We start from the raw sequence: 14,608 nt of genomic DNA, 5'->3' as shown, positions 1-14,608 counted from the left end.
AGTCTCAAACGGAGCTCATCCAGTTTATTCTCCAGTTCGCCAGTAGAACGAAGGTTAAAGGCAGATTATCCACTCATCAACACGGACTCGCGATGCATCCGGCTCTTTGACCTCTGTAATACCGTCTCCTCTTCACACAAAATGACGGGGATTTGGGCCTGGTCCGGGAGGAGCAGTATATCCTTTGTGTCAGACTCATAAAGAATAAATCCTTGTCCAGTTCGAGGTGAGTAATCTCTGTTCTGATGTCCAGAAGCTCTTTTCTGTCATAAGAAACGATGGCGGAAACATTATGTGCAAAAAAAAGCAACAAACAGAGCAAGAAAACACAAAATAGCACAATTGGTCAGAAGCCCGTAAAATGGCTGCCATCCCCTCCGGCACAATACTCTGATGTAAAATTGATTTTTTTCCAAAGTTGACGAAGTACCACGTGTGTCCACTTATATCAGTGCATTCGTAACAACCTAACCATCCCCAAAGTTAGATTAGATCAAATAAGCCTCAAGTAGCAAATTTGACAAAAAAATTACTCAATTGTGGGCTTATTTTTCAAGGACAGATTTTGGGCAAAGTAAAACCTCTTGCTTCACCTCTTCCTCTGATATGACAGAGGTGCTCAAGAAAAGTGGGGGAAGGTGTAGCGGGAGATGATTGGTTGGTAGATTAAGCCGATTAAGCCAATGCCTATCACGCTGTAAATTTCACGTCAATCTTATTGGCTTTCTTATTTTGCCGGAAGTGTCAGGGAACGAGATTATTTATATAGTGCACTACTTTGACCAGAGAGCCATTTGCGACGCAGCCTTAGTGAATCATACCATCACCCTGATAATAACACTGTGGCCCTTCTCGAATAAGTCGCATTGCACCACTAGAGGGTGCTTGAGTAACAATGTACCTTGACTAAAATTGTATCACAAACCTGTGGAATTGATCAATATAATTATTTTGCTGAACTAAATTATGGCCAACACAAGGCCTGTCATGTAGGGGAGTTGTCCCAGGCACGGATTATGCCTAATCCTGGACTCAAAAGCATTTTCAATAGAAATTCTTGCTCGATCTTGAATTTTATACCATCACAGGGCTACAACTGTGTCAGAGAAACTGCCCTGTATTTAGTACTTCTTTGGCGGTGTTAAATGTGTTATTACTGTGGTTTAGTGGACATTGAGATGACACCAGTCCTTGTTGTATTGTATGTCACTCTCGCCAGCGGTTTCCCACTCCTCGCACAGGTCACCATATCACAGAGTCATCCAGCTTACTGTTAACAGAAGGAGAAAGGAAGGATGGAAAGAAAATAGGTATTAGAAAAGAGTAAGATAAGGTGAGGGAAATCAATTAATAAAGCAAATAAAACAACTTTCATCATAAATTAGGCTAACAATTATCCTTGTAGGGACAATGCACAGAGACCAGAGTTAGACTTCACTTCACAGTTGTTTTATGAAAACAAAATCCCACAAGGTTTACACATTTAAAAACAATCTGTAAGGCCGCTAATCTATTGTTTAGTTTTTTGTTTGTTCACATGAGACCTTGTAAAATAAATGGTAGGCTATAGCTGCAAGTCATGTTTTCATTTTAAAGTAATTTTGCATTCATGGAATATCCTTCCTTGAGCACTACACAGATATTTGCACATGAAAACTACAGGGGATGCATTAGCTCCTTTGTTAATGTGCATGTTCGTTGATGGTATGCACACTTGTAGAGTGTGGCTCTAATATTCAAATAACAGTCTCTTTACATCATGTTGACATTTTTTTTACTCTCGAATTTTCCAGTCAACATTCGTAAAAAAGTTACAATTTGTAGGATATTAGCATCTGACCTGTAATTCTTATCTGTTTGTGCGTCTGTTTCCTGAATGTGCCTGCACCTGGGCCACGTTCAGTTGCAAAACGTTCTCGAACGTTGCAGATAGAAATTCAATCAATCGGCCTGACGTGAGTCTTTATTCTACATTTCGGATTATAGGCATGTTTGTTCTACATACCTTATTTCTATCCAAATGTTGCGCCCTGCTTTACACGCCCCTGGCCTACACACTGCACAGTTCGAAAACGCGCACTTGAGAGAGCCTGGGCAAAACATGGGGCCACGGAGCTCTTTTTTATGCACGGTTCCGGGCACTGATTGGCCACAATTTAAAACATTCGTCAAGACCTTTAAATGCGGGGCTCTTAAAACGTCCAACGCTCTCGCCAGGCGAGGCGGCACGGTCCTTATGAATAGGCAATAATACTACGCTGCATGTAAACCATGACCGTGTGATACTTTACTTGTGTCTCAAAACATTGCTCAGTCAGATGTTATCGTATGTTCCTACTGCGATACAAATGCCTGAGAGTCTTTACTGACATCTAGCGCCCGAATACTAAACATTGCCCACGTGTTCAACATGCACACACATCCTACACTATGTCAAATATTACCCTACACGAACGTTTTGATTCCCTTTTTTTATTTTATATATAGCCCTATGTGATCTTGGGCTCCCGAGTGGCGCAGCGGTCTAAGGCACTGCATCTCAGCGTAAGAGGCGTAACTACTGTATCACATCTGGTGATGATTGGGAGTCCCATAGGGACAGTGTCGACAGGGGTAGGCAGTCATTTGCTCTTAACTGACTTGCCTAGTTAAATACAGGATAAATAAAAAGTGAATATCCATTGTTACTTACAGAGAAACTGTTTGTAACCATAGCAGTCAGGGTCAACACACTGGGATGCAATATGTAAAATAATCACCTATCTTTTGGTATTTTTTTTTATGGGTAGCTCACAAGCACTTTTCCCATTACTGAAAAAGCCACAAAATGCTACAATGATCTTGTCTATTTTCAAATTAAGCTCAATCAACACTTAACAGACATTTCAATCTTCCTTAAAAGGTTATTCCCTCAGTACTTATTCAAAGCCTACTTGAGACATATTTGCCTTGGCAGCATTTAAGTGTTTGGTAAATTTATCTTATTCTAGTATTGTTAATATTGTAAAGAATCACATAGAGAATGTTTTATATTAAAGTCAAGGTCAAGGCCAGAATTTGATCAAAACAGCACTGCATTTAATTTAAACTACAACATTTATCAAAGCTCATCTTTTTAGTAAAGAATAATATACACTACATGTCCACAAGTTTGTGGACACCCCTTCAAATTAGTGGATTAGGCTATTTCAACCATACCGGTTGCTGACAGGTGTATAACATCGAGCACACAGCTATGCAATCTCCATAAACAAACATTGGTAGTAAAATGGCCCGTACTGAAGAGCTTGGTGACTTTCAAAGTGACAGCGTCATAGGATGCAACCTTTCCACCAAGTTAGTTTGTCAGATTTCTGTCCTTCTGGAGCTGCCCCGGTCAACTGTAAGTGCTGTTATTGTGAAGTGGAAACGTCTAGGAGCAACACCGGCCCAGTTGTGAAGTGGTAGGACACACAAGCTCACAGAACGGGACTGCCGAATGCTGAAGCACGTAAAAATCTGTCTGTCCTCAGTTTCAACACTCACTACCGAGTTCCTAATTGCCTCTGGAAGCAACATCAGCACAATAACTGTTCGTCGGGAGCTTCATGAAATGGGTTTCCATGGCCGAGCAGCCACACACAAGCCTAATATCACCATGCACAATGCAAGCGTCGGCTGGAGTGGTGTAAACTTTGCCGCAATTTGACTCTGGAGCAGTGGAAACACGTTCTCTGGAGTGATGAATCACGCTTCATCTGGCAGTCCGACAGACAAATCTGGGTTTGGCGGATACCAGGAGAACACTACCTGCCCGAATGCATAGTGGCAAATGTAAAGGTTGGTAGATAAGGCATAATGGTCTGTGGCTGTTTTTCATGGTTCGGGCTAGGCCCCTTAGTTTCAGTGAAGGGAAATCTTAAGGCTACAGCATACAATAACATTCTAGACAATTCTGTGCTTCCAACTTTGTGTTAACAGTTTGGGGCAGCCCCTTTCCTGTTTCAGCATGACAATGTCCCCATGCACAAAGCAAGGTCCATACAGAAATGGTTTGTTAAGATCGGTGTGGAAGAACGTGACTGGCCTGCACAGAGCCCTGACCTCAACCCCATCGAACAGCTTAGGGATGAATTGGAACGCAGACTACGAGCCAGGCCTAATCGGCCAACATCAGTGTCCGACCTCACTAATGCTCGTGGCTGAATGGAAGTCCCGCAGCAATGTTCCAACATCTAGAGGAAAGCCTTCCCAGAAGAGTGGAGGCTGTTATAGCAGCAAGGGGGGGGGACAAACTCCATATTAATGCCTGTGACTTTGAAATTAGATGTTTGACGAGCAGGTGTCCACATACTTTTGGTCATGTAGTGTATGACCCCATGCCGAAAGGTACAGGTTTTCTACAACTGAATGTCGAAAGTATTTTCATGGAAGCATAGTGATGCAGGCTACGGTGATTGACATCTCTAATTGTGTGCACTGGCAGCAAAAACATTGACCTAAGGCCGGGGACAGTCTAGTCCTAATGTTTAGGTAACCTTAAATTGAGGTCCTTCACTAACCACTCATTATTTAACATACCCTATCAACAGCAGATCCAGACGTTTTTGCATGTACTTTTGCTGTCTAAATTGATCGACAGACCATTCAATTAAATTTAACCTGGGGCAATATGTATCAAGAGTCTCAAAGGATCAGGTCAACTGTCCATGAAATCGTATTTATTGTAATCGAAATTGCAAAACTGATCCTAAATCCGCACTCCTATTCTGAGGCGCTTTATGAATAAGGCCCCTGATCTAAAAGCCCATCAACCTGTCAATCTAACCAATCATGTAAATAATGTACGTTATTGCTTGTTGTTTTATATCTTAGTTACAGGTCAGTGGAGGTTTGCACTGTCGTCACGGAATACTTCGTGTTTCAAAACCATTTTATATCAGGCACCAGCGGGCTATGATCCTCCCCCCATGAAAACTAGCAGTTGAGAATATCAGTCATCTAACTATCTAACGAAAACGGTTGGCAACATCGTATGAATCTGTGCCGATATTCATAAATATAAAGCTTCTCAGAGTATGAGTGCTGAAAACTGATCCTCGATCAGCACTCCTACTCAAACGCTCTTTGAATAGAGGCCCTAGTCTGAAATAACAAGGTCCTGCATGCAGAATAAATTACTTTCAAAAACATGCCAGGTCTGACAAAAGTTTCATAATCAAGTTTAATTCTTTGGTGTTTACTGTTGAAATGCAATGATATGCCTCTAATACACTTGCTAAGTCTTGTGTCGTAAGATGTAGGCCCCGAGTGTTTCTAAGCTGACCTACAAGGTATGACCTTGTTGGCTGAACTAATATATGGTCACGAGCTAATTAACTCTAAGTAAATTAATTATGTAGCACGTTGCATGGCAACAGATGCGATTCACTTAGGCTATTGCTTCCTACAGTACAACAGACGAGAAAGCACTTACATTTCTCTGTTCGATTTCCGTTTAGTGCGTGGGCATCAGGGTTGGGGTCAATTAGAATTTTAGTCAGTGAATCCAGGAAATTACTTGAATATTAAATCCCTAAATATATAAATACCATCTCCCTTTGAACTTATTGAGAAGTCATTGAAAATAGCTTCTCAATAATGCCATTAAAAAAAAATGGTATTATTGAATTGGAACTTCAGTTTACATCTTGAATTGACTGCCTTAAATTCAAATTGACCAAAACCTGACGGGCATTTAACGTTATTGTGGAAGAGGTGACGATGGGAAAGAATCGTGGTGGAAGAAGAATAGGCAAACATGACTCAGGCAGCTGTGAGAGGCATTTCCACAGGCTGAGAAAGAAAGAAACCTTCCATTGCGGTTTTCAAAATCAGGTTTTTATTAAAGTCAGTACAAGTAAAAGGTAGCTGAAGGCAGAACGTTTCTTGATCCAATTCCAAAATGAACTTCTTTTCTTCTTCGTTGTTTAGGGGCAAAGAAAAATACCATCCCCCTCCCACCCCTAAGCCTTGTTTTATTCTAATATTACCTTTGTGCTGGCGTCATATTTCTCTGAGAAATGAGAGAAGGGATGACACAGCCAGTAAAAGGTTCAATCTTTCGCACTGAACAAAGTGTTGCTTAACAAATATAACATTCAAAATCATAACATTTATGGAATTTATCATCAGTTTCCCCCCAGCTACACAAACGGATACTGTAGAAGGAAATAACGTAATATTAAGTTCAGATTCTCTTTGCGTCTACGTACATAAAATGTAGCGTAAACAAAAAGAGACCACGTAGTAGAGATTATCCTGATTGACGGTATCATGGCTAGGTCTTTTCAATGGGAAAACGGGGCTCTACTTTTCATTGAAAAATGACAAGAGAAACGACCCATCTCTGACACTTAGGCCTACTTTTTGCAAAAGAATAACGTCTTAAAATGCAGTTTAAATAATGAACAGTAGTAGTCTTGGATTTAGCTCACTCACGCTAACGCATGCACACAAGCATATTGCACGCTTAGCACTAATTCAGGGGGGGAAGATGAATTAAAGACTTAACGTTTTATATTTGAGCAAATATGAGAACAAAAATCAAACTGAATTATATATCCACCTCTTATTTTCTTCTATTCCGCTGTGTCTCCGTTGTTCAGGCCGACCTCTCCATTCCCTCTTTCTCCAGATCCACGTCTTCACTCATCCTCTCCTCGATTCCTTTAGATCCTCCCAATTTACTCCTCCTCCAATTGTACTCATCTATTCCCCTCTTCCTCTCAGGCCTCTTAAACCAAGAAGGGGAGCAGAGAAAAGTACACCTCAATTCTTCTGCTTCTTCCCAACTCATCTCTCCTCCTCTTCTACCCTCGATGTGTCGCGCCCCCTGCCACAATGACATTCCGGTAGCATAAGCACTGTAATTTGATGTCACCCCAGTCAGTTGACAAGTCAGAAGCGCGGAGGTAGGTGTGGTCTTTTGGGAGGAAAGAATGGACCACCTGGTCCCCCTCTGGGGTGTCCCCCGAAAGGAGGCCCTGGCCGTTTCCCCCTGAGCATGGGCCCACAGAGGGTTGGGCGTGGGGGACCCCACGGGAGGCCTCTCAGGTGTGGCTGGTGAACTGGGTGGAGAGGACGGTGTGGAGGACGGGGAGGCAGGGGCATGTGGTCAGGGTGGTGCAGGTCCATGTGAGGGTGAAGGGGGGGTCTGTGACCATATGGAGAGGAAGGGCTGCGTGGAGGGTAGTTATAGTAGTAAGGGTCTTCTGAGGGAGAGAGGGGGGGAGTGAGGCGCTCTCTGACTCTATAAGGATAATGAGGATCGTCTACAGGTAGATGGTGGAAATCGTCTGGGTGATAATAGTGATCGTCTGGGTGACGATGGAGGTCGTGGGGGTGATGACGGAAGTTGTCAAGGTGATGCAGGTCGTCAGGCTGGCGGCGTAGATCGTTGGGGTGGCGGCGGAGGTCGTCAGTGTGACAAGGGAAATTGTCAGGGTGATGACGGGGGTCATCGGCATGGCGATGAAGGTCATCTGGGTGATAGGGTTGGCCCTCAGGGTGGAAAGCAGATTTGTGCTGGTGATCACTGATAATCACTGGACCGCCCAATGCACTGACACCCGCCCTGTCATCCTCCATCTCAGGGTTTGGTGAGGGTTGCTCCACAGGCACCATCACCCCTCGCACAATGACAGACGCGGGCGAGCTCTGGTAGTCCTGTGGTGGGGCTGGTATTCCAGGGAAGGGCGGTGGAGGCAGCTGGGGAATGGGGGGCAGAGCGCTGGTGAGGAAGCTTGAGGGGTTGGCCCCCTGTTGGGAAAGCAGAGTTTGAGGATCCTTTGTTTGGTAGGGCTGCGTCTGCCCCTCCCCCTGGTATGCATACCGTCCTGACATGGGAGTTTTGCCATCTCCTGCCCCTGATGCAGCCATGTTGTGGTTGTTAGGATGCAGGGCCCGTCCCTCTGGGTAGGGATTACCATACCATCCTCCTTCACTCACACTGGGGTTTGGCCCTGCCGGAGGCCCTCCTGGTGTGTTACTGGGTAACCCCTCCCCGAGGGTTGGGGCTGACACCTGTGTCGTGATGGGCTGGTAATGGGCCAACCCAGACTCTCTGAGGGAAGGACCTATTCCATGCATCTCTTCATTCCCTCCATAAGGCAACTGGTGGTACCCCTGTCCATTCGGAGCACCTGGTTGTGGTCCTAAGTGGACATGAGGGTTGTTGGGATCCTGCCAGGTTTGGTTGTGGTAGGCAGTTGGAGACTGAGACAGGCTGCCATCTGGTTGTTTAGGAACTCCCCCAGAAGAGACCTGACCTTGCTTGGCCAGGAAGGGCTCTGCTCCTCCTGGTGTGTCCAAGAACTCATCCAGGGTGGGGGTGCCTCCTCCGGCCTCGTCCCGCACCGGGGTGCCCTCTTGGGTCTCTGTACCCACTAAGGGGCTGATGTCGCTGCCTCCCGCTTGCATGGTCTCGCTAGTCAAGCCCAGGTTAAAGGCATTAAAGCCAGGGTTACCCTGCAGGAAGCTGTGGATCTTGGACTCCAGGCTGGAAGCAGAGGGCTTTTCTTCCTTCTCTTGCTCAAGGACCAGCCCTCTGTGAGGGCCGATGTCTAGAGGCTGTGTGGGCTGGGTAAGGGACGCTGCCTGAAGGACGGTGGTGGTATTCCCCACTGTAGGGGCTGATGGGGTTGGTTCGAGCGTAGAGGAGGTGAGAGGAAGGCCTCGAGAGGGTACTGTAGGGGTGGAGGCGGAGGGAGGGAGCTTGCCTGTACTGGGGGAGTATGAGGAGAGGTTTCCCGTTGGGCTGTTCAGAAGAGTGGAGAAGCCTAAGAGGGAGCGGGAAAAAAGGAGAGAAAAGGAAATGTGTTAAAATACATGACAACTATGAATGGCAACCTCAATTGTACGAATCTGAACGATTCAGTACAATAAGTGAATACAGAGTAGAGATCTATACTCTCCGTCTGTCACCATTTTTGCTACTCAATTAGCAACATTCTGTCAATTAGAAACAATGTTTTTTTCACCCTCGAAATCAGTGTTTGTCTCGTACCCGTATGCGGGTTGAAAATAATAAGCACCTACATTTGGAATGTAGTGGCTGTACAGTAACATGCCATACATTACGTCAGAGCTCTGGCACAGCGCTTCACAGTGCTGTATCGGTTTTACATTTACATTTTAGTAATTTAGCAGATGCTCTTATCCAGAGGGACTTACAGTAGTGAGTGCCTACATTTATCATACTATTTCGTACCGGTCCCCTGTGGGAATCAAACCCGCAACCCTCATGCTCTACCAACAGAGCCACATGGGACCACTATGAGGGACAGCCGTTCTGAACTTGAGCACCGCGCGACAAGAAGTTGCCCCCAGTCCTCCCGGTAATTGGGCAACTTTTGCGAATGAGGGAAATGCTGTGAAATAAGACGACTCAATGTATTTTGAAAGATGAGACGTTGAGTATTACAATAAATATCGCTTTGATGTCATACAACAAGCCAAACACCTAAGTCCAAATGTGCACTTCACATTTCCATATCATAAAACTCATGTCATACAGTGTCGATGTTTATAATCACTAGATTTTATGTAGTTTCAAGATGACATGGCGTCATACTCTGGGTTGTCCTGAAGAGAATGAGCCGGGCACCCGCACCTGAATGAACTCACAACTCCTTTCTTTGCGCACCAAAATTACAATCTGGTTCTCTGAATTTATGACTAAGCAAAAACAGGTTTAGACGTTTTAGCAAATTCATAAAAAATTAACAACTTAAATATCACATTTACATAAGTATTCAGACCCTTTACTCAGTACTTTGTTGAAGCACCTTTGGCTGCGATTACAGCCTCGAGTCTTCTTGGGTATGACGCTACAAGCTTGGCACACCTGTATTTGGAGAGTCTCTCCCTTTCTTCTCTGTAGTTCCTCTCAAGCTCTGTTGGTTGGGATGGGGAGCGTCGCTGCACATATATTTTCAGGTCTCTCCAGAGATGTTCGATCGAGTTCAAGTCCGGGCTCTGGCTTCGCCCCAGTCGGAGGTCCTGAGGGCTGTGGAGCAGGTTTTCATCAAGGATCTCTTTACTTTGCTCTGTTAATCTTTCCCTTGATCCTGACTAGTCTCCCAGTCCCTCCCACTGAAAACCATCCCCACAGCATGATGCTGCCATCACCATGCTTCACCATACAGTTGGTGCCAGGTTTCCTCCAGATGTGGCGCTTGGCATTCAGACCAAATAGTTGAATCTTAGTTTCATCAGACCAGAGAATCTTTTCTCCTGGTCTGAGAGTCCTTTAGGTGCCTGTTGGCAAACTCCAAGTGGGTTGTCATGTGCCTTTTACTGAGGAGTGGCTTGCATCTGGCCACTACAATAAAGGCCTGATTGGTGGAGTGCTGCAGAGATAGTTGTCCTTCTGGAAGATTCTCCCATCTCCACAAGAGGAACTCTGGAGCTCTTTCAGAGTAAACATCAGGTTCTTGGTCACCTCCCTGACCAAGGCCCTTCTCCCCCGATTGCTCAGTTTGGCTTGGGCGGCCAGCTCTAGGAAGAGTCTTGGTTGTTCCAAACTTCTTCCATTTAAGAATGATGGAGGCCATCGTGTTCTTGGAGACCTTCAATGCTGCAGAAATGTTTTGGTACCCAGATCTGTGCCTCGGAGCTCTACGGACAATTCCTTCGACCTCAGGTCTTGGTTTTTGCTCTGACATGAAATGTCAACAGTGAGACCTTATATAGACAGGTGGACTCCCATCAAGTTGTAGAAAAATCTCAAAGATGATCAATGGAAACAGGATGCAACTCAATTTCGAGTCTCATAGCAAAGGATCTGAATACTTATGTAAATAAGGTATCGGTTTTTCATGTAAAAAAATTAATAAATTTGCACACAAAAAAAAAACGTTTTTGCTTTGTCATTATGGGGTACTATGTGTGTGTGTGTGTGTGTGTAGATTGGTGAGAGAAAAAATATATATTTAATCCATTTTAGAATTAGGGTGTAACATACCAAAATGTGGAAAAAGTCAAGGGGTCTGAATACTTTCCAAATGCACTGTATATTGAAAAACTGAGTTTTGTTGGATTTGTTGAAAGAACACTTGGTCCATGAGCCCTTTGTGGAGTGGCCACTTACAGTGCCTTATGAAAGTATTCATAACACTTGACTTATTCCACATTTTGTTATGTTACAGCCTGAATTCAAATGGATTAAATAGATGTTTTTTCTCTCACCCATCTACACACACACACACAAAATACCCCATAATGACAAAGTGTAAACACGTTTAGACATTTTTGCAAATGTATATAAAATGAAATACAGAAATATAACATTTTACTTAAGTATTCACACCCCTGAGACAATACATGTTAGAATCACCTTTGGGAGCGATTACAGCCGAGAGTCTTTCTGGGTAAGTCTCAAAGGGCTTTGCACACCAGGATTGTACAATATTTGCACATCATTTTTACAATTCTTCAACTACAGTGTATATTTCTGCTGAAATGTGAATTTGTTTTGCAGTGTGTTGGAAAGCAGACAACCAGGTATCCTTCTTTTCTTGTGCTTAGCTCTATTCCGTTTATTTTTATCACCTCAAAAAACTCCCTTGCCAATTACAAGCATACCCCCATAACATGATGCAGCCACCACCATGCTTGAAAATATGAAGGGGGCCTCCCGAGTGGTGCAGTGGTCTAAGGCTGTGGCACTAGAGATGCTGGTTCGAGTCCAGGCTCTGTCGCAGCCAGCCGCGACCGGGAGACCCATGGGGCGGCACACAATTGGCCCAACGTCGTCCGGGTTAGGGGAAGGTTTGGCCGGCAGGGATGTTCTTGTCCCATCGCGCAACTGGCGACTCCTGTGGAGGGCCGGGCGCAGTGCACGCTGACACGATCACCAGGTGTACAGTGTTTCCTCCGACACATTGATGCGGCTGGCTTCCGGGTTAAGCAGGCAGTGTGTCAAGAAGCAGTGCTTGGCTGAGTTGCGTTTCAGGGGACGCACAGCTCTCGAGAGTCACAGCAATGGACAAGACTAACTACCAATTGGATACCACGAAAATAGAGAGAAAAAGGGATTAAAAATATATATAAAAAAGAAAGAAAATATGAAGAGTGGTTCTCAATGATGTGTTGGATTTGCCCCAAACATAACGCTTTGTATTCAGGAACAAATGTCAATTTCTTTGCAGTTTTACTTTAGTGCTTTATTGCAAACAGGATGCATGTTTTGGAATATTTATTAATTTATTATCACTCTGTCATTTAGGTTAGTATTGTGGAGTAACTACAATGTTGTTGATCCATCCTCAGTGTTCTATCACAGCCATTAAATTCTGTAACTGTTTTAAAGTCTGTCACGTTCGATGTATGGAGGAGACCATACGAAGAAACACTTAAACTACAAAACGAACGTGAAGCTAAATATAGTGCTGACACAGGCAACTAACACATAGACAATGACCCACGAAATAACCCAAGGAATATGGCTGCCCTGAGCTGTTTCCTTCTTCTCCAGGGACTGAGTTAGGAAGGACGCCTGAATCTTTGTAGTGACTGGGTGTATTCATACACCATCAAAGTGTAATTAATAACTTCACCATGCTCAAAGGAATATTCAATGTCTGCTTTTGTTGTACCCATCTACCAATAGGTGCCCTTCTTTGCAAGGCATTGGGAAACCTCCCTGTGGTTGAATACACTTTTTAATTCACTGCTCGACGGAGGGACCTTACAGATAATTGTATGTGTGGGGTAGAGAGATGAGGTAGTCATAAAAAATCATGTTAAACACTATTACTGCACACAGAGTGAGTTCATGCAACTCATTGTGACTTGTTAAGCACATTTTTGCTCCTTAATTTATTTGGGCTTGCCATAACAAAGGGGTTGAATACCTATTAACACAAGATATTTCAGCTTTTCATTTTGAATTCATTTGTAAACATCTCTAAAAACATCATTCCACTTTGACTTCATGTGTTAGTGTGTGTAGACCAGTGACACAAAATCTCAATTGAATCAATTTTAAATTCAGGCAACAAAATGTGGAAAAAGTCAAGTGGTGTGAATACTTTCTGAAGGCACTGTAGAGGTGCAGGAACTCAAGCAGTAGACAATGTGAGGTGCCGATACTTAGTTCTATGACCTGCCCAAGTTAAGCACAGAGTCTGCCACTGTTTTAGGCTAAATTATAATTGAGGTGATGCACACTTACTTGTATCCCATCTGCCACATATTATTTAAAAAATAATAATAATTCAAAACCCATTTGCAAGCATCTTGTGTCCCACAGCGACCTGTTTTGTAATGCGATTCGCTATGAAACATGACAGATGTGCCAGACAGATGCATACTCTGGTAATAGATAGTAGCAGCAGACTCTATAGTCTGCAGAGCAGTACTAGTTTCCAGGCACATTTTTAGTTACTTAATAAATACTGCACCAAACACCTTAGATGTAAAGTTGTGTGATTAAAACCTCCTATGCAAAAAAGTCCAAATGTTTCACTGATTTATTTCTTCTGACTGTTTTGAGGAAGTGGTAGGCTAGTTTGTTGCTACGGTGTCTCAAGAGCTACAAACATCAGTAACTGCCAGGGTATGATAACACACTCACATCAAACCACACCCTCAAGACTGAAATCATGTTTTTCTTCATGAGCAACAGAAAAACATGGGGGAATCGATGAGTTCAGTCGCTCTTTGACATTTGCTCTACCCCAGTTTCTCACCATGTCGCCCGCTGGCCTGCTCCTGGGTTTTGGACAGTGCACTGAAGAGCGCCTCGGGAGTCATGTCCACTTTGGATAGGACGCTGGCCAGAGGGCTGGCTACCTGGGGGGCTACTGGGGCAGGAGGGGTGGTCTTGGCTGGAGAGGAGGGGCAGACCAAAGAAGCACCTGGACTCACTCCTGGAGAGGGAGGAAAATACATATTTTAATTTTGCAATTGGCCATTTATTATCCTCTCATGGGGTAGTGGAATATGTATTGTCGATGATCACCGTGACGGAACCTTGTTAATGACCAGCAGACTGAATAGTTGGTAAATGCTCTAAAAACTGGCTTCTCAGTTACACTGACTTCATAAGATGTTGTGATGTCAAATGCTGTTTAACAATGTAATAGTAATGTAATAGAATGTTATGGTTGTCACAATCAACAGGATGTTTTGAGGATGTAACAGTAGCTAAAGGAACAATACTAGGCTACAAGTGACATAAGAATAACAGCGTCGATTCTGAATTGAACTGTGAATTTAATTAGAATTCAATTATTGTATTACATTTTAATTGACCACACCCCACAGAAAACACAATTTGAATGAAAGGAAATTGAATTTAATTCAATGAAATTCAAATAGGTAACGGCTATTTATACTGAACACAAATATAAAACGCAACATGCAACAATTTCAAAGATTTTGCTGAGTTACAGTTCATATAAGCAAATCATTCAATTGAAATTCTTTAGGCCCTAATCTATGGATTTCACATGACTGGGGGCAGGGAGTGCAGACATGGGTGAGCCTGGGAGGGCATGGGCCCACCCACTGGGGAGCTAGGCCCAGCCAATGAGTATGAGTCTGGGATCTTTTATTTCAGATCATTTTTGTTCAATGTAAATGG

The 14,608-nt window shown here is 43.8% G+C and overlaps 1 protein-coding gene across 1 annotated transcript in view; it reads right to left on the bottom strand.

Annotated features, from left to right (window-relative positions):
• Positions 1–5,837: 5,837 nt before the first annotated feature.
• Positions 5,838–14,608, bottom strand: part of LOC139373315 (regulation of nuclear pre-mRNA domain-containing protein 2-like) — a 37,366-nt gene continuing 28,595 nt past the window's right edge. The window contains exons 9-10 of the mRNA XM_071113698.1: positions 13,713–13,892; positions 5,838–8,798 (exon numbers count right to left, since the gene is read on the bottom strand). Of these exons, the coding sequence (XP_070969799.1) occupies positions 6,919–8,798; positions 13,713–13,892 (2,060 nt within the window). The 3' untranslated portion in view covers positions 5,838–6,918. The remainder of the gene's footprint in view (positions 8,799–13,712; positions 13,893–14,608) is intronic.

The sequence above is a fragment of the Oncorhynchus clarkii genome, chromosome 18 (genome assembly GCF_045791955.1).
Source record: "Oncorhynchus clarkii lewisi isolate Uvic-CL-2024 chromosome 18, UVic_Ocla_1.0, whole genome shotgun sequence".
In the NCBI taxonomy this organism is placed as follows: Eukaryota; Metazoa; Chordata; class Actinopteri; order Salmoniformes; family Salmonidae; genus Oncorhynchus; species Oncorhynchus clarkii.
This window is presented reverse-complemented; position numbering and strand designations above follow the sequence as displayed.